This window comes from Sciurus vulgaris, assembly GCF_902686455.1.
Source record: "Sciurus vulgaris genome assembly, chromosome: 2".
Lineage (NCBI taxonomy): Eukaryota > Metazoa > Chordata > Mammalia > Rodentia > Sciuridae > Sciurus > Sciurus vulgaris.
This window is the reverse complement of record NC_136462.1, coordinates 170,906,755-170,927,987: the sequence shown is the minus strand read 5'-3', so window position 1 is coordinate 170,927,987 and position 21,233 is coordinate 170,906,755. Positions and strand designations below refer to the sequence as shown.

At 37.8% G+C, this 21,233-nt stretch overlaps 1 protein-coding gene across 1 annotated transcript in view; it reads right to left on the bottom strand.

The window, feature by feature from the left end:
* The window catches only part of HAO1 (hydroxyacid oxidase 1), a 55,048-nt gene that overhangs the window by 20,746 nt on the left and 13,069 nt on the right, over nt 1-21,233 (bottom strand). The window contains exon 3 of the mRNA XM_079126629.1: nt 5,737-5,992. Within this exon, the coding sequence (XP_078982755.1) occupies nt 5,737-5,992 (256 nt within the window). The remainder of the gene's footprint in view (nt 1-5,736; nt 5,993-21,233) is intronic.

Below are 21,233 nucleotides of genomic sequence, written 5' to 3'. Positions count from 1 at the left end.
ATCTATCCCCCAGCAAGACCAGTAGAAAAAAAAAATTGCTAGTGTATGGAGTCTGCATGGCACACCACCCCCATCCCAAACAAGCCACAGTGCTTCAGCAGGGGTGGGGTGAAAGGGTGAAATGGATAGGAAAAAACAGAAACATGGATAAAATTATATAAATAACTGTTGTTATTCTTGGACGGTGAAATGCAGATCAACACTTGAATGAATGTTGCCTTACAGAAATCTCAGTGCACAATGAAGCCTTGTTGTCACCCTCAAACTTTGTTCAAAGCCAGAAGCCAAGGAAAAGTTTTCAGATATCTTGACAGAGACCCACGATGGAGTGTTTTACCAATGGCTCCAAGAGAAACCACCATGAATGCTATTTTTATTCAGATTATGACATATATATGCTTATACACACACACACACACACACACATACACACACACGCACACACACACACACATCACTTAAGGTGCTTCTGATAACCAAAGTATTCCATTTCGTGAGGAAGGAAAAAAGCAATATCAAAATAATTACACAATTGCTTAAGGCCTAATTTTTAAATACCGTTCTGTTTGTGGCACAAAGGTAAAAGTACCTTCTTTGTAAAATATTTGTTGTGCCTCAAGAGGCTCTTAATATAATTTTGAACCTAATATAGAAATGGCTTTAGCTTCTAGTAATTTCGTATCATGGTAATAGTGGTTATTACTAAAGAAAGTTAAATATTATTAAGTAACTAATAGCAAAGCTAGAAATAATATTATTGGATAATGTTTAATATTTGTTATCTCTATTGGTAATGTAACACTAAAATTAAAGTCATGTCTCTATATTGGGAAGCCAAAAACTAAAATAAAATAAAGCTCACAATCTCAACAGTAAAAATAAAAAGAGAGATTGAGGGAGACATTCAAAATCCATATAGGATTGGTTCACGGACCACCAGCCTTTAATTCTGTGATCACAAAAGCTCTTATGTTCAGATCAGAGCCCTGGTAGTTTGTTTCTCAATATACCCTGGTAGTTAAAAGACAGGCTAGGGTTATAAATTTTGGGTTCAGATCCATGATCGCTTCTTCCTAGTTATGTTATGTAGGGAAAATCTCATGCTTTACTACATTTTTATTTACTGACACAACAATTACTTATTGAGCTCCCGTTATGTGACAGTGTTTTAGATATTTAGGAGACACCAGTAAATAAGACAGTCTTTTGCCCATTATAAAGATTATTGATTTGTAAATCATAGAGCATATTGGAACATTAAGTAATAGCAAATAAGAAAAAAATAAAAATAAAAATGGGATTGCAAAAGGGGATGTGAACTGGCAGAATTTCATGCTGAAATTTTAATTAATGGTGACCAGGGTTGACTTCATAAGAAGATATTTTGAGAAGGAAGTTAGTAATTTTTATTGTTGCTGTAACAAACAGCCACCACTGTGGAAGCTTAAGATGCCACCAATTTTTTTATATTTGTACAGACTGCATTTTGATTCATTGTACACAAATGGGGCACAACTTTTCATTTCTATAGTTGTGGACGATGTAGATTCATACCATACGTGTAATCATACATGTACATAGGGTAATGATGTCTGTCTCATTCCACCATCTTTCATACCCCCTCCCCCTCCTCCCTCTCATTTCTATCTACATAATCTAAAGTTCCTCCATTCTCCTCTCAGCCCCCACCCCCACCCCCATTATATATAATCATCCACTTATCAGAGAAAATATTCAACCTTTGGTTTTTGGGATTGATTTATTTCACTTGGCATGATATTCTCCAATTCCACCCATATATCTGCAAATGCCATAATATTATTCTTTTTTTATGGCTGAAAACTAGTCCATTGTGTACATATACCACAGTTTCTTTATCCATTCATCTGTTGAAGGACATCTAGGTTGATAAAGGTCAGAAGTGCAAAATGGATCTCACTGGACAGAACTCCAGGTGTCCATTTGGCATCATTCCTTCTGGTGCTAAGGAGGATCCATTTCCTTGCCTTTCTCAAGGGTAGGAACCTCTTGCTTTCCCTGGCTGCTGGCCACATCACTCCAGCCTCTGCTTTCGTTATTTCATCTCCCTCTCTGGCTCTGACATTCATGCCTCATGGTTCCTTAAACAATAAGTCTTCTAGTCTAAGATAGGATCATCTCCCCATCTCATGGTCCTTAATCAGATCTGCAAAGTCTATTTTGCCACGTGAAGTAAGAGGTTCAAGTCACCAAATGTGGACAGCTTCAGCCCACCTCACTCATCAATGAGAATGTTTTCCTTCATGATGTACCTCAGACTTAGTCAAGTTACCTCCCTTCTCTTGAAACTGCATTGAAGGGTCAAGTCCTTACCCAGGGTAAATGAACCCCTCCATGAGGGTTCAAAGAAAAGAGAAGGAAGACCCCTGTCTCAAAGCCTCAAGAATCAGTGGGTGAACCAGCTTTATTCCTTGCTCCTTTCAGAGCAGAGGTGAATTTTCCTTACTCCTTCTCAGTTCCAGGCACTTCTGTCCCATTTAAAATGTGCACACTTACATGTATTTTGTGTATAGACCAAGCAGAGATTTCCTAGCCCCTGAACTCTTGGTGCTCCCAGATGCCAATTCAGGACCCTCCCCCTGCCCAGGCAGAGGAAGTAGCAAGGGCTGGAAGGAGCCACCGCTTTACCTACTCATTCTCCTCTGGATTTCCTGTCTCCTTTGCCTGCCAAACCTCACTTCTGAAAAGCCAGGCTTCACCTTCTGTGAGTCAGGTCAGTTGTGGAAAGAACCCAATTTCATAGCAAGCTGTAACAGATGAACTTTTGGGGTGGATGTGACCTAAAGTGGAAGCCAGGACCTCCGATTGGTGTACTCTGCCTTCAAGAGCAGAATGAGGGCAACTGAGGAGCTGATCAGATGGCGTTGACCTGCCCCGAAGCCCATCATGACAAAGTCAGTGTGTCAATGTGTGCACTGGGGAAGGCAGTGCACCCAGCTGTGGATGGTTCCCATGTTCCCGGTAACCTGCATGTGTGGCTCATTATTTGCTCATCTTCAGACCAGAGGTAGGACAAGCCAGGGAGCCACGGCCACTCCTGTGCACACAGACAGCTGAAAAGAATCTTTGTTTCATGGTCCTTAGCGTCATCTGGGCAGAAGCCCAGGAGCAGTGGAAAAGGCAGAAGGCAAATCCCCCTCCTCACTCCTCACAGAGTAGTCCCAGAACTGAAGGAGAAAAAGGAACCAACCAGAATTAGTAACCGTGTCATCTCACCCACCTAATTAGGTACCTCCACCGAATGCACTTTTTGCTACGCAGTATAAGAAAGTATTTAAGCTGCAAAGAACAAACACAACAATAAAAACAACCCCTGCTGTATTATTTATTATTATTATTATTGTTAGCAGGAGTGCTATTACAGGGAGAAAGAAAAGTAATAGCAGATTCCTTTTCAAATGACCAAAGGGAAATAATGAGGAATGTTTCTCAAAAGAAGCCAAGACAGTGGGAAACTAATTATTTTAGAAAGTCTCAAAGAAATTAGGTAGTCAAAATAGAGAAATAATGTAATTACAGGTTGCCTATTAGGGAAGTTTGAGGTCATCTGCTTTCTGATGAGTTTGGCAAGGTGTAGGGTTATGTCAGAGGCTTTTGTTTTTATTTTTTGTTCCCTTTAAAGACTGGCTGCTTGGGTAATCCTACGTCTGGGATACATGAAGTGGTTTTATTGGCAAGCCTGGAAATGACAGTGCGTTCTCTCTCTGCATTGGTCCACTACAGGTACCACACACAGAAATAGTATCTTAACCTGCCTGGAAGAATCTGAGAGGTAACTTTACACTGTTAATTTATACCTGGCTCAACCACAAGATTTTATGGACAGCAGTTTATGTTCATATAGGTATGTGCACAACATAGGTAAGTGACAATTATGTGCCACTTGTACAAGACTACGTAGAGACTTACAACTTAGGTGGTGGTAGAGAGACACCCTAATCTGATTGCAATACGTATCCCATTCTTGGTTTCCAACAATCCTTTTGTCCTTACATGGAATGCTGATTTGATTTTTGAATCTGTTTAGGTTGGGACTCTTGGAAGGGTAAACAGAGTATGCATGTATGACTTCTTCTGTCTCCACTCTTTTATCTTTCTTCAATCTCCCAAACCTAGTTGTTCCAAACACAATGAAAACATACATAGTGTGAGTAATAGCCCCTGTGGAATGAGGACTAGGCTCCCAGGTCCATCCCTCATCAGCTCACACTCTGCTGACTGCTGTGGATTTCCACCACCAATAGTCCTCCTTTAACTCTAAGTTGGATCCCTGTTGGATACTCATGGTCCTGAGGATGATTACACATCAGTCATGCATTGTATGAAAATCCACGAGAGGATTTTGGTGGGAAATATAGGAAAGAAAAAGCAATGGGGAATAGAGGTCTAGACTTAGGGAAGTTGGAATCTCTCTCAGTAAGCTCTACTGAGTTCCCGGCTCCAACTCATTTCTAACCCTAAAACACTACAAGGAAAGAGACAACACTCAAAGTTAATGTAAAGACTGAATGAACTAATAAAATCATCACAGTTCAAGTTTAAATTATTTGATGCATTGTTTTGCTAAAATGAGTGAGTGAATGAATGAATCTTGATCCATGGATGAGCCACATGAAAGAGGAATATTGCTGAAAGGAGTAGAAGATGAAGGATCAAAGATATGGCTTTTTTCATGTCAACTCTTTTCAAGATTTTAGCCCTAACTGCTCCTAATATAATTAAGAATGAAATCTAAAAATGGCTGTTTGATTTCAACACACAAAGAAATAGAGAACCAGGATCATGATAATAAACCATTGCCTAAGTTTAATTAACCATCTTTCATCTGTATGGTAGTACATACCAAAGCTCTAATACACTCTGGCACACAAATGTGTTGGAATTTTATAAGCATTTGGCAGCTCATGATCATGTTTTATAGCTCTAATATGTGACACCCAGAAAGGAGATGTTATTTGCTAGAGATTATGTGGACATTTAGCAAGGACACCAACTAGAACCCAGTGCGTATCATTTTTAGAGAAGATCCCTTTTATCCGTGTGCTGTAGTTTATGTATGAAGGGTATTCCCAACCCTCCTGTGTTAATGCAGGAATATCTAAGGTGAAATGATTATATTGTAAGCACTGCAGCCTATCAGTCCATCCTAGTTTGAATGGGCTAACTGGCCGGAGAAGGTGGCTCACTGGTGGGGCACATCTTCCCTGTGGCCCCTTCCCCACTGTCTATCTGTCTGTCTGTCTGTCTCTTTCTCTCTCTCTCTCTCTCTCTCTCTCTCTCTCTCTCTCTCTCTCTCTCTCTCTCTCTCTCTCTCTCTCTCTCTCTCTCTCTCTCTCTCTCTCTCTCTCTCTCTCTCTCTCTCTTTGTTTCCTGGCCTCCAGGAGTTGAACAGTTTTCCTTCACTGGGCCCCTCCCCCATAACGTGCTGCTTCACCTTGGACCCAGTGCCATGGAGTCAGCCATCTATGGACTGAGACCTCTGAAAGTGTGAATCCCAAATAAACCTTCCCCCCTCTGAGTTGTTCTTGTCAGGTATTTTGGTCACAGTGGTGAAAAACAAACACACCATGCTTTGAAATTGTTGGAGATCTAATTCCCCAGAGCACCACCTAGAAACGAGCAAAGCCTGTCTATTCTCAAGTCATGGCAGCAAAGAGGACTAGCACATCAGCCCAGGGACCACATGATCATCGTTACCTGAATTGAGGAGGCAGCTTGAACCTGTTCCGCACATCATCAAAGCGGTTTCCCAGGTAAGGGGTATCCACAGTCACGAATATGGCCTTGTAGCCCATCTTTTCCGCTCGCTTCACCAGCTGCCTGGTGACCTCCCGGTCCTTGTAGATGTATAGCTGCAGCCAGCGAAGCGCCTCAGGACCAGCCTTTGCCACTTCTTCAATTGAGGAGGTTGCCCAGGAACTCAGCATCATGCCAGTTCCCAGGGCCTGACAGGCTGAGAAAGAAAGGAGACAATCAAGGGGCACCAGGCATCTCTCCCTCTCCCAAACCTTCATGTTGTAGATCAGTGGACAAATATCTCTGCAAGAGCTACTTGGCGATAGAAAGTCACATCTTAAAAATGTTGGAAGTATATCCTGTTCACATTGTGTATATAATGCACAAGATGCACTATCTATATAAGGGTGGGAATACTGAGAACAACCTGAACATCCAGCTTCAGAGGATTGGATTAACTGTATTTCCTATATAAAATTAAATATGCACAAACACTAAAGTTAATGTTATTGTGCTAGTTAATTTTATGTGTTAATTTGGGTAGGCTGTGTTACCCAGATATTTAATCAAACACATCTGGATATTGCTATGAAGGTATTTATAGATTAGATTTAACATTTAAATTAGTAGACTTTGAATACAGCAGACTGTCCACGTTGATGTGGGTGGACTCGTCTAAGCAGTTGAAAGTCTTAACAGAAGACTGACGATTTCCCAAAGAGGAAGGAAATCTGCCAACAGATTTAGATTTTGATTTTAGACTTGAGCTGTAATATTGACCTTCCCCTAAGTCTCCAGTGTTCTATCTAACCTGTAGATTAGACAAGTTAGATAATCATGTGAGCCAACTCCTTAAAATAAATCTCTATCTAACTGTGAATAGATAGAGAAATATAGGTAGATAGATACTGATATAGATACACATCTGTCTATATTGAGAGAGAAAGAGAGGGCCTATTGGTTCTATTTCTCTGGATTAGAAATATCTGGGTTAGAAATTATTTCTCCAGTGTTCTATCTAACCCTATTACAATTGTTTTTAAAAAAAACTTTACAATCATACAAAGTTGTTTGATATAGATACATTAAGGAAAAAAATTCTACAAAACATATATCATAACATAATTCCAGATTTGCATAACATAAAATTATTGATATAGAAATAAAGTACATGTTAATAGTGGGTAAGATAATTGTCAGTGAATTTAATTTTTCTTCCTTTTCAATTTTTAAAATTTCCTTTTCCAAGTTTTTACTAAGATGTTTTCTACCACTTATGTTGTCTTAAATCTTTACAAAGGTGTGTATGTTGGAAATCTCAAGTAGACTCACACTCTTTGAGCAAGATAGCAAGAAACAAAAAACTAAATGAAAAATTAGATTGCCGTCCAAATAATTGTCTTAGAGGACTTGAACAAACATGGATCATAGGTTTTCCTCCAAAAATAGTAAAATTGTAGTCAACTTAGTGGAGGAAAAATTAATACAATATTTGAATACTACATAGAGAAGGCCAAGAGATAAATTATAAGTATCTAAAATAGAGTCCATGACTCCAGGTATTTGGCTTCTCGGAGCACCTAGTACACATCAACTGGGAGTAAATGTTGTCAACCAAGTGACACTCACAGGATAATGATGATAAATCAGTGAGATGCTGTTTAGAAAGCTGCACTTGACAGGCTAAAAAGTTTCTGGGCTACAGGGCGTGGTAGCACATACCTGTAATCCCAGCTACTCAGGAGGCTCATTCAGGAGGATAGTAATTTTGAGGCCAACCCAGGCAACTTAGGAAGACGCCATCTCAAACTAAAAAAATTAAAAGGGCTGGGAATGTAGCTCAGTGGTAAAGTGTTTTTCTATCATGTCTAAGCCTCTGGGTTTGATCCCCAGCACTGCCAAAATATAAAAAATTAAAATAAATAAATAAAACTTCTGTGCTTCTCAAACTTTAACTAACAGCAATAACCAAGCCACTGGAGGGCTTATGGAAAACAGGTTTCTTTCTGTGTCCCACCCACAGTGTCTGATTACCTAGGTCCAAGATGGGCCCCCAAGATTTCTTTTCTAACAAGGAAAACTTGTTACAATACTGATGCTGCCAGTGCTGAATCATACTCTGACATTTAAATAGTAGCATCATCCGTTGATAGTAAAAGTCCAAGTTCAAACAGTAATAAAATGGATTTGGTTTTTGAAAAATGTTACTTTTCCCATGACTTTGAAGGTGATTTCATCCTTGTTCTCAGGTCACTTGGGCACATTCAAAAGATGTAAGCTGGAGATCGTTATGTCTATGGGTCATTAATTTGTTGCCCCAGGAGTTCCTCTGAGAATTTCTATCATAGGGTCTTATGACTTAAAAAATGTTGTCCAAGAAAAACTCCATATTTTTCTAAGCAATAACACATATGAACATCTGGACCATTGTCTGACTTTCATTAAAATTTGGAAATATGGAAATAATGCCAGAGGACATTGATTGCTTAGGTCAGAATCTTCTTAACCGTCAATTTACCACAAAGAAAGGATGTCCTGGAGAAGATGTGACCTACCTAAGGTCACACAGAGTTGGGCAGCAAAGTAGCATGAAAACCCATTACATCTGACCATTTCTCCAGGGCAATGATCTTTCTAGAACTCCCAGATGTCTAAAAAACTCTCTGGTACCAAGCAGAGATAAATTTACTTTCTCAGTATTTCATAGCCATGATATCCAAGAGAGTAAGTTCACCATGTGCCTGAGAAACACAAGCATGCTCACATCTGTGAGGAGGCACAGAATCTTGGAATTCAGTGGGAAGGTCTGCCACATGTCAGAGGGGCAGTGAGGGGACACAAAGGGGTCCAGCAAAGAGGACCACTCAGATGACAGGGCATCTTTTTATAATCAACACTAAAGCATCATGTAGGTTTAGCAGTGGCTCTGCCAATAGTACATCAAAATCTGCAAAAAGATTTGCTTGACTTCATAAGAAATAGCTGCAGACATTACACATAGATTGTCAAAGTGCCACAAAAAAAGTACAGCTAATTCCCACTCAAACCATCTAATTTGCACAAGGTGTCAGTCTTCACAAGCATGTACCCAAATGGCTTGACTGTGGATGTCCAGGGAGAAGAGAGGACAGGATCTTCATGCCATCTATTTCCAGAGTCTACCTGTTATGATACAAGTGGAGCTATTGCTGCTTCTTGTTTGATTTTTAATAATTCAAACTTAAGGGGTTGAAATTTGGAGTCTGGATCCCCCAAATTCCAAGTTACTATTGTTTTCAGTTTTAGGCACTCAATAAATATTGGTAATTTAATGCATTTATTTTAAGGGAGTCTTCAGAATTCAGAAAGAATATCAGAGTCTTTGCTGACATATTATCTGTTGAGGCTATTATTACTCCCAGGAGAAAACAGAGGGAAAAAAATAACTTATAAGATTCCATGCTTCTTGGAACAAGTATTACTGATCTCGATGTTTCCTATTCACTTGTGATTATTTTCTGTGATAAAAGAAAATTATGGATGAATTGCATCTATTGTATTCAGCATAGTTTAATAATAGAATGAGCTACAAGAGCCTGAGATTATATAAGGACCATTCAAAATAACAATTAAAAAATTTGTTTATTCCAAAAAAACGAAGGCTGAATGCTCTTTCCAAACTACAGATTCTAACACACAAAAAGGGAGGGTGGGTGAGGACAGAAGAATAAAAGTTCATTGGATTAGATAAAGGGAAATGAAGGAAAGGGCGAGGAGATGAGAACCGAAAGACAGTAGCATGAATCAAACAGAACTTTTCTATGTTCATATATGAATACACCACCAGTGAAACTCCACATCATGTACAACCACAAGAATGGGACCCTAATTAGAATAAGTTATACTCCATGTATGTATAATAAGTCAAAATACACTTTAATGGCCGGGGACAGTGGCACACAACTGTAATCCTAGCAGCTTGGGAGGTTGAGGCAGGAGGATCATGAGTTCAAAGTCAATCTCAGCAACTTAGTTAGGCCCTAAGCAGCTCAGCAAGACCCTGTCTCTAAATAAAACATTTAAAAAGTGGCTGGGGATATGGCTCAGTAGGTTTGATCCCTGGTAACAAAAAAAAAAAAAAAAATACACTGTAATGCCATGTATATCTAAAAATAACAAATTAATAAAATGTATACTAAACTATATTAAATAAAAATTTAGAGAAAATATTTTTAAAATTTGCTCATTCAACTAAGGATAGATCTAAGATTCAGTTGATAGCTATCAGTATGGTAAAGACCCTTGTTAAAATATCAAAATGATTCCATATCAGTTGGTAAATAAGCATGACTTTGAAGTAAATAAAACCAATGTTAGTTTCCTACAGTATGCTTCAATGTGTCATCCATTCCTTCCCTCCCCAAGGAATCATCATACCTTTCCACAATCCAGCAATTTAAACATTAATGCCTGAAAGACTTGGACGCATACCCACCTACTGAAACCCTGAAGACCATTATCCAAACACTACTTCCAACTGGTTAATCTTGTTGTTAAGTATTCCAAATATCAACTTTATCTGAGAGATGAAGACTGAACCCTTCTAGCTCACATTGCTTTTGGGGGATAAAAAATTATAAACCTTAAAATATCATAAATAACTAGCATGCTTACACTTTGTTTAAAAGTTTTAATTCGAGTTATTCTGGTCTAGGGCCTGAAAGGACACCCGTGTTCAGTCCTTTTACTCTACCAGTGCATCCATGAATTTCTGTCCTCCTGCTCTCAAAAGAACAGTCAGATTTCATTCTACAAAGAACTGGCATAAGTTTTTATTTCCATTCCAAACTTTTGTCTTTTTATCGTACTGTGCTAAAGATTCCACAATGTGTTATATTTTCACAACACCTGACAAATGGAGCTTACAGCTGAGAGGCTATTACTATAGAGTCAAGTCCTTGATCTTACTGAAGATGACGTTCTCTCTCATGGTTTGGATATGAGGTGCCCTCCCAAAGTTCATGTGTGAGACAAAGCAAGAATTTTCATAGGTGAAATGATTAGATTGTGAGAAGTATAATAATCAGTGAATTAATCGTTTAATATGGATTAACTGGGTAGTAACTCTGGGCAGGTAGTGGGACTAGAGAAAGTAGGTCCTTGGGGTTGTGCCTTTGGTGCTTATATTAAATAGAGCTCTCTCTCTTTACTTCCTGGTTGCCATATCCTGAGCTGCTTTCCTTTGCCATGCCCTTCCACCATGATGTTTTGCCTCACCTTGGACCCAGAGTTATAAAGTAAGCTAACTGTGGACTAAACCTCTGAAACTATAAACCAAAATAAACTTTTCTTCCTCTAAGTTGTTTTTATCAAGTCTTTTTCTCACAGCAATGAAAAGCCTGACTAAAAGAATCCCTAATGTTATTCTAAGTCTAAAAATCTTGACTTTTGTAATAGCATATCCTGTTGACAACTTATCCAGGAGCCTACACCATCAACTAAATATCAATCTCACGTGAAATTCCTGCACTGCATTTCCCTATACTTATACCCCTTTTATCATTCTTAAGACATATCTTCAAGAATAAACACCTAAATTTTTAATGCTCTCTAAATTTATAGAGACTTTGGTTATATGTTGGCATTTCTTTCTCATCTATATTTAAGGGTATCAGGTAATACATTTTACCATTGCTATAAGAAAAATGCATAGGAGACACATACACTATCGTTGGTGAGGTCTCAGACACTCAAGCATCAAAGGTACAGCTATATATATATGAACTGGGAGATAATATTGATATCTCAGCATGAGGATGGATGATCAAGAGTGGAAAGACCCGGGCTTCAGTGCTAACATTAAATCTCTGAAGCACATTCCACCTGCAAAACATCTATAAGTACAGCTGCCCTGCCCAGTTTACAGCATTTCTGGTTAGTCCATTGACACACAGTGTTTGGACATTTTCTGCATAAACTCTGCAACTGAGAGAGAGCCTGTCTCAAAATATAACATTTACAAGGGCTGGGAGTGTAGTTCAATGGTCAAGTGCCCCTGGGTTCAGTTCCCAGTACCAAAAAAACAACTACAACGAAATAGACAAATAATAATAAGCGTGCTCTAGGATGGGAAAGGAGAACTCTTGGGTACTCTTGGGTAGGAATGTAAACTGCTACAACCATTTTGAAAAATAGTAAGGAAGTTCCTCTGCATTATTTTTGAAACCCATTCCTCTCTTTCTTTCCCTATATATAGTGGAAAATGCTCATTCCTTTTAGGAGAAAGCTCTTTTAAAAAGAGAAGGATCTTTCTCATGCCAAGCAATTCCTTTTCAGCAAAGGAAACTATCAGTAATGTGAAGAGAGAGCCTACAGAGTGGGAGAATATCTTTGCCACTCATACTACAGATGGAGCGCTAATTTCCAGAATCTATAAAGAACTCAAAAAACTCTACACCAAGAATACAAATAATCCAATCAACAAATGGGCTAGGGAAATGAACAGATACTTCACAGAAGAAGATGTACAAGCAATCAACAGATATATGAAAAAATGTTCAACATCTCTAGTAATAAGAGAAATGCAAATCAAAACTACCCTAAGATTTCATCTCACCCCAATTAGAATGGCGATTACCAAGAACACAAGCAACAATAGGTGTTGGAGAGGATGTGGGGAAAAAGGTACACTCATACATTGCTGGTGGGGGCTGCAAATTAGTGCAACCACTCTGCAAAGCAGTATGGAGATTCCTCAGAAAGCTTGGAATGGAACCACCATTTGACCCAGCTATCCCACTCCTTGGCCTATACCCAAAGGACTTAAAATCAGCATACTACAGAGATACAGCCACATCAATGTTCATTGTTGCTCAATTCACCATAGCCAGATTGTGGAACCAACCTAGATGTCCTTCAATTGATGAATGGATAAAGAAACTGTGGCATATATATATATACAATGGAATATTACTCTGCCATAAAGAATGATAAAATTATGGCAGTTGCAGGCATGGGTGAAGTTGGAGAATATCATGCTAAGTGAGATAAGCCAATCTCAAAAAACCAAAGGACGAATGATCTCGCTGATAAGCGGATGATGACATATAATGGGGGGTGGGAGGGGTTAGCGTTAGGGTTAGGGTTAGGGTTAGGGAGGGGGGCAAGAATGGAGGTGGGTGGGGTGGGGGGGAAGGGAGAAAAAATGGCAGAATGAATCAAACAACATTGCCCTGTGTAAATTTATGATTACACGAATGGTATGCCTTACTCCATGTACAGAGAATCAAAATGTATCCCATTCGTTTACAATAAAAAAAGACCTTGTATAGGAAGCAATATCTAAAATAATATCTGAGTTCCTAGGACATATATTTCTGGAGGGTCAGCAACAAGATAAAATCAAATAATTCAGAAATTGCAGCAAATCCAGTCTCTCCCCACCTCCATCCACAACTATTTATAGATTTTCATGAAGAGAACTGTAGAGTAAGTCTACAGGAAGGTCAGTATTTACATAGTCCAATCACTAATAATAATAATACATGGAAGAATTAAGAAGTCCTTAGTATTTATTTTGTCTCCACTCCACTTGTGATTTAACTGCAAAGGTAAACCAATGTTTATAGTAGCCCCATTCACAATAGCCAAGTTATGGAATCAACCTAGATAGCTATCTACAGATGAACAGATATAGAAAATGTATGTAATCACAATGGAGTTTTAGTCATAAAAATGAATAAATGTATATCATTTGCTGGTCAATGGATGGAACTGGAGAACATCATACTAAGTGAAATAAGTCAGAATCAGAAAGTCAATGGTCAAATGTTTCCTCTCATATGTGGGATCTAGAGAGAAAAAAAGGGGAAAAAAGTTATTCAATGAAAATAGAAGGGAGAACAGGATTCAGTGGTCCACACCTGTAATCCCACCTACTCAGGAAGCTGAGGATGAAGGATTGCAAGTTCAAGATCAGCCTGAACAACTTAGGGAGATCCTTTCTCAAAATAAAAAAATAAAGGGCTGTGGGTGTGGTAGAGTGCCCCTGGATTCAATCCCAAGTAAAATAATTAAATAAATAATAGAGTAGAGGAATGGGATCAAGAGGGAGGGAGGCAGAGAAGCCATGGGGAAGTAATGGTGAATGAAATCTACCAAATTGTGCTATGTCCATGCACAAAAAAAAAAAAAAAAAAAAAAAAGAATCCCATTTTATATAATTAAAACCTACCAATTAAAATAATACTAATAATAGAAGGGAGAACTGTAGAGTAGAACAAGGGAATCAGGGGGGAAGGGAGGTGGAAAAGAAAACGGAAGGTACTGGGAAGTGAGATTGATCAAATTAAATTGCATGCGCATATGAAAAATAGCATAATGAACCGCCCTACTATGTATAATTATACTTTACCAATATATTTTTTTAATTTTAAAAATAGCACTGCTTACGATCACCCCTATCTCTGCCCCCACCAAAAAATGGCTCTAAGTTGATGGAAAGCATTAACATTTCCAGTTTTATAGAATGAAAGACCCTGAAACAATACAGGTTCTGATTAATATTAAGTCCCATGCACTAGAAGGATGAAATGCTACAAGGATCTGCAGTAGCCTGCTATAAAGTAAGTGTGATTCATGCCTCTAGACCACCATGCTATTGAGAGTTAGCTGAATTCCCTATACCGTGGAACCCATAATGGACTACTGAGGCTGACATCTACCAGATATGAATGCTGTGTCACCTCTAGGGTTGATACAAATTCTGAATGCCAAGGGGTAGTGATGTCATGAGCTAGAAAAGGTCAAACGCTTTCAAAAACAGTCTGTACTGGCAGCATCCTCCTTAAAGCCAAGGGTCATAGTTATGCTTCTAATGACTGGAAGTTTCCTTTAAATATCAAACCTTAATGAAAGCTTTTATTTCTGATCAAGGTAATCTGGAGGTGGAGAAGTGAAAATGGGAAACATGTTGTGTACTTCAATTTGGGGAACCTGGATTCTCAGCCTGCCCATGCCAGGTCTTCAATTGAAAATTCACTCTGAGAATGTCCCTTATCTATCTAGTCTATTTCTTACCTCCCACTCACTTCAGACAGTCTTCCAGACAGACCTTAGATGGTCTTCAGAAGGGAATAATATGTGTACTCCATCTAATATTGTTTCATGTTTGAGAATTTAAACAATGCTTTTGACTGGAAACCACCAGGAACTTTCATACCAGGCTCGTCCAGTTCTTCTCCAGCTTTGATGTGCATAGCAATCCCATGGGAATGTTGACAAAATTCAGATTCTGACCCATCTGTTCTGTAGTGGGACCTGAGATTGTGCATTTCCTAATAGCTTCTAAGTGACGTTAATGTTATTGACTCATAGACCATAATCTGAAAATAATGAGGTAGGTATTTTCTTTCTCAAGTACCCATCTAAGTTCCTGGGATATGTGTGGTGGTCCTCCACTCTTGGACACCCAAGATTTTCCTTATGGATAATGGGAGAAAGAAACTGACCAGTGGTGGTCAGGTAGGCAATGACTTGGCATGCCAACTTCCAGTCATGCCCGGCTGATGACTCCATCATTCCCTGTTAGTAACCCTCCAGAGAGGGACACAGTTTCTCTCACCATGTTTTCTCATTTTAATGTTAAGGAATTAAATGGCATTAGAGTGACAACCCCTCAGCACACTTAACCATCATCAGTTGTAATTTTTTTTCTTTTTTAATTTTTTTAAAAATTTTATTTATTCTAATTAGTTGTACATGAGAGTGGAATACATTTATATATTTTGATAGATCATACATAAATGGAGTGCCATCTCTCATTTTTCTGATTATATAAGCCAACTTATACGTGCTTTGGCCAGCTTCCTAGATTTCAGATTAGAAGGGAAAATAAATAACCAAATAAAAAATGAAATGGCAGAAGATGAGAAAGAAAAGAAAGAAGTTACTCAAAGCTAAGAAGACACAATTTACCAATTATAAAATAGCTTCCAAATGTTTAATATCAGGTCCAACAATCTTACCAACAGGATGCTCAGTCATCAATTAAAACTAAAGCACATCACAAAGACTGGACACCAAAGGAAATTATAGTGTATCTGAGAATGATGCCAATCCACAGCCACCATCACCCTCATGACATCAGAGAAAACATTATTTATCAAGGGGAGTAAAGGTCTATTATTTGGAATGCTAATTCATGTGGAATAAATCATGTACCCAGACTGGAGCACAACAATTAAATAATGTGCTGCTTTGGGTACGAATGATTTCTTTGAAAAGAACTCCCTTTTATGAGAAAGGAGAATTGATTTTCCAGAATTATGTTTTTAAAGAAAAAGGAAGAAGTGCGGGTTCGGGGGGAGAAAGGGTAATTTGTTCAAAGGGCCTAAGATTTTGTTAAGGTGCATTTGATTATAAAGCTTCTGCAAAACTTAGTCACCAAAACAGCTGCACTGAAAATAATTTTGTTGAGAAAACGAATTTTGTCATCTGCACAGGAAGTCATTGTGTAATGGGGAAAATATGCTATGACAAAGTATCAAGCAGTTGTGTGGTTCTAAACTCAAGGTCTGACATATTGAAGTGTTTGCTTAAGTGTGCGCCACAATGTCCACTGCGTGTGTGCACCTTATATCCTACGAGCACTTATGTTGCACAGTTTTGCTGAAGACACAATTAACATTGGTGCATAAATATCAAAAATTACGATTGATATTACCCAGAAAATAAAGTTCTAAGTCCATGATCTACAGGAAGAACAAAACTTCCACTACAATTATAATTCAAATTCTTAGAAGCAGTCAAACAAATCTTAATTTACCTACTTAGGGAACTTATCCCATTTAAACACTTTCAAGAAAGGCCAGGCAGCTAGACTTAATTGTTCCAGAGCTTCCATGAGGTTTCATCGTTTGAATCAGAAGCAGAATAATTCCTGAGTGATCACATTGCCATTCTATCTCTAGACTTCTTTTTTTCTATGTGGAAATATTTGCAAGGAACAAATAGTCCCAGTCACATCTTAGACCTCCCTGCCTTGCTTTCACTTTATATCTGGGGTTGAACTCGGCAATAGACTAAAACATTAGCTCTACTACAATACTCTCAGGTTATTATTCTGTCATCTGATCTAACTGTCAGGTCCTGGCATAACTGGCAGATCACACAGAGACCACACCACAGTGAGATGCCTTTTCATGATGATTTTGAGCAGTATCAAGTTTGCACCTGACAACTTCAATCAACATCTCACAGTTTAACATTCTCAGTGTTGGGACACACATGTGAGCCTCTGATTTCTTATTGTCTCATTTTAATGTACCTAGGCACACTAATTTAGAGAAGAAACAGTTCCATGCTCTCAAGAAAGATGCTCTAGAGGTTAAATGTTGGTGAAAAGTTCTTGATAGTATGTCATTTGATATTAGACTTTAATACTGGTAGGTTTTAATGTGTTACAGACATTTTGGGTTGACAAATTTTGTCTGATTGCAAAGTGAACTGAAGGTACTTTTTATCAAAATTTTTAGAAATGAATTACCCACTGTGTAGTTACGGACCTTCCTCAACTTACCATAGTGCAATTTCTGGTTTTCAACTCTATGATAGTACAAAAGTAACATGTATTCAGTGGAAACATACTTCAAAGTTTGAATTTTGATCTTTTCCCGGAATAGCCACTACCTCCTGTTTCATATTTCTCTTGCAGTGCTCAGTTACAGCTCCCAGTCAACCAGGACAACACATGGGCAAATGACAAATGCTCTGCAGTGTGCTTCGGGGCTAAGCCATGGCAGTCAATAGGTCAGGTATATTAAATGCACTTTCAACCTCATGATATTTCCAACTTATGATGTGTTTATCAACATGAAAACCCATTTTTTAGTCAGGGCCATCTATGTGTAATACAGCATCATAAGCATGCACATATACAAAGGAGGTCAATAATCTTTTAAGATGCATGTACGTACACATGCCTGTGTTGTGTACTTCATGTGTGAGTGTGTAACTGTGTATCCTATGCACGACTTTCCATTTTTGGAAAAGCAGGTCAAAAACATGAAATCGAGCTAAAACTCATTGAAATAAGGGTAAAAAGAGGCATGAACTAATATTGTCACTTGTTTGTTTTTACTACAATGACCCCAGGAGATATTTCCTTCCAAATGTTGAGCTAATATAATCTGGACAAAATTTTAGGAAATCCCTTTTTTTCCTCCCTAATTTTGTTTCTTCTTAGTAAAAAATGCACAAAATCTTGGACAAAGATGAACACTGAGGTCAGACTTTAGAGAGTGAAACAGGACTGGGTTCAGGTCCCCTCTCCACCATTGAATGGTTCTGGTTCCTACTCCAGGGTTTCCTTCCCTCTGCTGTCAAAGGCCAACTGACAATGTCCTTACAGGTCTGTTGTACGGGGCAATGACAGGGATGTAAAAAATGACACCGGGTGCATAAAAGCCACTTTACTTCAGAAAGACTAAAAGTTTCCTTTAAAGCTAGTCCAGTGTTTTGCCTGGATTAAGTAAAATTGAGTATAATGGGGATATTTTCCTAGTAGGAATGCTGAAATGTATATCTACTCGGTCACCTAGTACAACACAGAAACGTATAAATCAAAAAAAAAAAAAAAAAAAAAAACTTTCAAATATAACTGGTCTGAGTTTGGAGCAAAGGAAATGACAATTTTTCCTGTAGAATGGTCTTTCGCTCAATGTTAAGTTTGATCACTTAATCTCGGAAAATCCAAAAATTCAACAGCTAAAGCTCTCAGCTAACTCAGTTCTCTGGGGTCTGTGTGGCTCTTTGTATTACACTGCAATCTTTTCCACCTGTACCTTATAGGTGGTCAGCACATAGCTGAGGCCTCAAACTTCACTTTGGAATATTCTGGCCTTTTGGGCTCAAAAAGAAAGTGTTTAGATTTAATGGTTTTATGGCCCATCAAATCCTGTGTCGTAGCCTCTAATTATATCCAGGGGCAGGAATTTCTCTTTAAACTTTTTTTTTTTTTTTTTTGACAGTTTAATACGAATGTGCTAATATGCTGAACATTCCTGGAACGCATTAGGTGGATTTTAATTTTCCACTATATGAGGAACCAGTGCTCCCTCATGTGGCATTTGTCTATATAACAAGTCAGAAGCCCAAGGATGAATGAATATTTAATCTTTTTAAAATTTCTTTTTCATTACCCATGTTTAAAAGTTGGGGAACGAAAGAGCTTATATAACTCCATGGAAGGTGAAGTAAAATTTTCTTACAACCATTGTTCACAAACTCAGATGATTCCCATAGAAATGTTCATAAAGCATCAAGTGACAGAGTAAGCATTGTGTTAACTGGTTCTCTGAGAAATCAGAGATACTCTACTTATCTTGCCAGACTAAAATTCAACCTAATGATACCACCTACTGCTAGCACTTATGTTTAATATTGGTATTTTTTAAAATATTTTAAATACTTGTAGAACTGATTCTGTGCCCTAACCTAAAGAATATAGAGGGAAAAACTTTAAAATCAAAAACTAAAAACTAATCTACTAGAATCTCAAATGGATGTGCCATTATTGATAGAGGTATTTATGCAATTCATTATAATATTATAATATTAGAATAATGGACAATTATTAAAATGCTGACTAAATAATCTGCAGCAACATCTCTTTTATTCATAGCACAATGCACAAGAAATTCCAGTCAATGTTTTCTAGTCATTTTCTTTCTTCAAAAGGGTTTTAGGAATTTTGATATTTATTTATTGATAATTCAAGACCTTTACATGTGCTCCCAAATTTTGCAGAAAGTTTATATTTTCTGATGAGTTCTATTTTCTATGGCTTATTCCATCTTCTCAAAGTCAAAAGGATAAAACCATAAAAACATAACATAATGTTTTCAATTACTATTCCAAGATTACAGCATAGGATTTGCCTTGGGGTTCTTGCTACAGTTCATGACGCTGGAAATATCAGTAACTGACCAGGATATTGTAGACAGCATCTCCTAAGAGAATACTAACCCCAAGAGAGGAAGTTAACCTCCCCAAGTCTCAGTTTCCACATCCAGAGGGGTTGAAGGTTGAAGAATAATCAATGAAAGATTCTTAAGAAAATAGAGAAAATGAGGAAAATAAAGGGAAGAATCCCATGAAAGTAGATGGGACATCTGCAGAGTAAATGGAGAAGATAGAGGGGGAAGAAGGAGGGAATGAAGGGGAGGAACTGAGGAATGAAACTGAATGAATTTTGCTGTGTACATATACAAGAATGAACTTTGCTTGATTTATATCTATAAAGTGACAATTTTGAAAATTAGAAATAGATATATAAAATAAATAGAAAAATTTATAAATAAACAGTAGCACAAAGGATGAACTGGGAGAGGGAGGAGGGGAGAGAAAGAAGAAGCACTAGGGACTAAAGTGGATCGAATTGTACTCCATGCTTGTAAGATTATGTCAAAATGGACCCTAATGTTATGTATAACTATAATGCACTAATAAAAACATTTTTTTAAAAAAATGATCTTACAGCTTTGGATTCACATATTTTTGAGCTGGTGGTAAGAAACAAACGAGATTACAAACTTAAATTGCCAGGTACACGTAATTGCTCAACAAATGCTGACTTTGATCATTTTTCATAAGATTCTGAAGTATTGCTTTCAGAGTTTGCAATATTTATTAAATGTGCATTCGTGTTTTCAGCAAGATCCAAAGATAAATAGGTATCCTCTTCTTCTGCTCTATTCCAGGTATACAGTATGAGAAAGAAATGAAGCACACACAAATATTCCCATTTAAACTCTCCAGGTTTGGCATAAAATGCAATAGAAAGAGATAGGATTTCAGAAAAATAAGGAAGGGCAGCGCTGTGCTTTGAATTGTATAGTGTATTCAGTGAACTTTTAAATGGGGATAGAACCACTTATTTACATACTAAAAAAAATGTAAAAATCATCCATTTCTATTGGGAATTTTCAGGTTTTATTTTTGGAGTTTTCTCATTGAAGAGTTTTCTTTTTTGTTTTGTTGCCTTGTTTTTTTTTTTTTTTTTCAATTTAAAAATAAATTTTCTTCTAAGTTTCAATGTGAAACACAAGTATTGCATGTTTGGTGACACAGCTAAGGGTATCTAGGATCCTGGAAACCACCCTCGCACCCTCGGGATGTGATATGCAAACCACTGGCTTTGCTTAGGCCCCTCACTTTATCAGTGAGGAAACCTAATCCTGCAGAGTGAAAATGACCTGTCACAAGAAGAAAAACCAGTTAGTGGCAAATTTCCACATAAATCAGATGTCCCAGCTGAGCAGCCCAGGGGATAGTTGTAGCCCACAGGAATATTTTCTTTGGCCCATATACTGTTGCCCTAAAGAGTGTTTTAGACCATTTTGATTTATTTGCCAACATATAAAAACCAGGAGATTGTACATTAAAAAAAAATGAAGATTTCTGGCTTCTCTTAAAATATT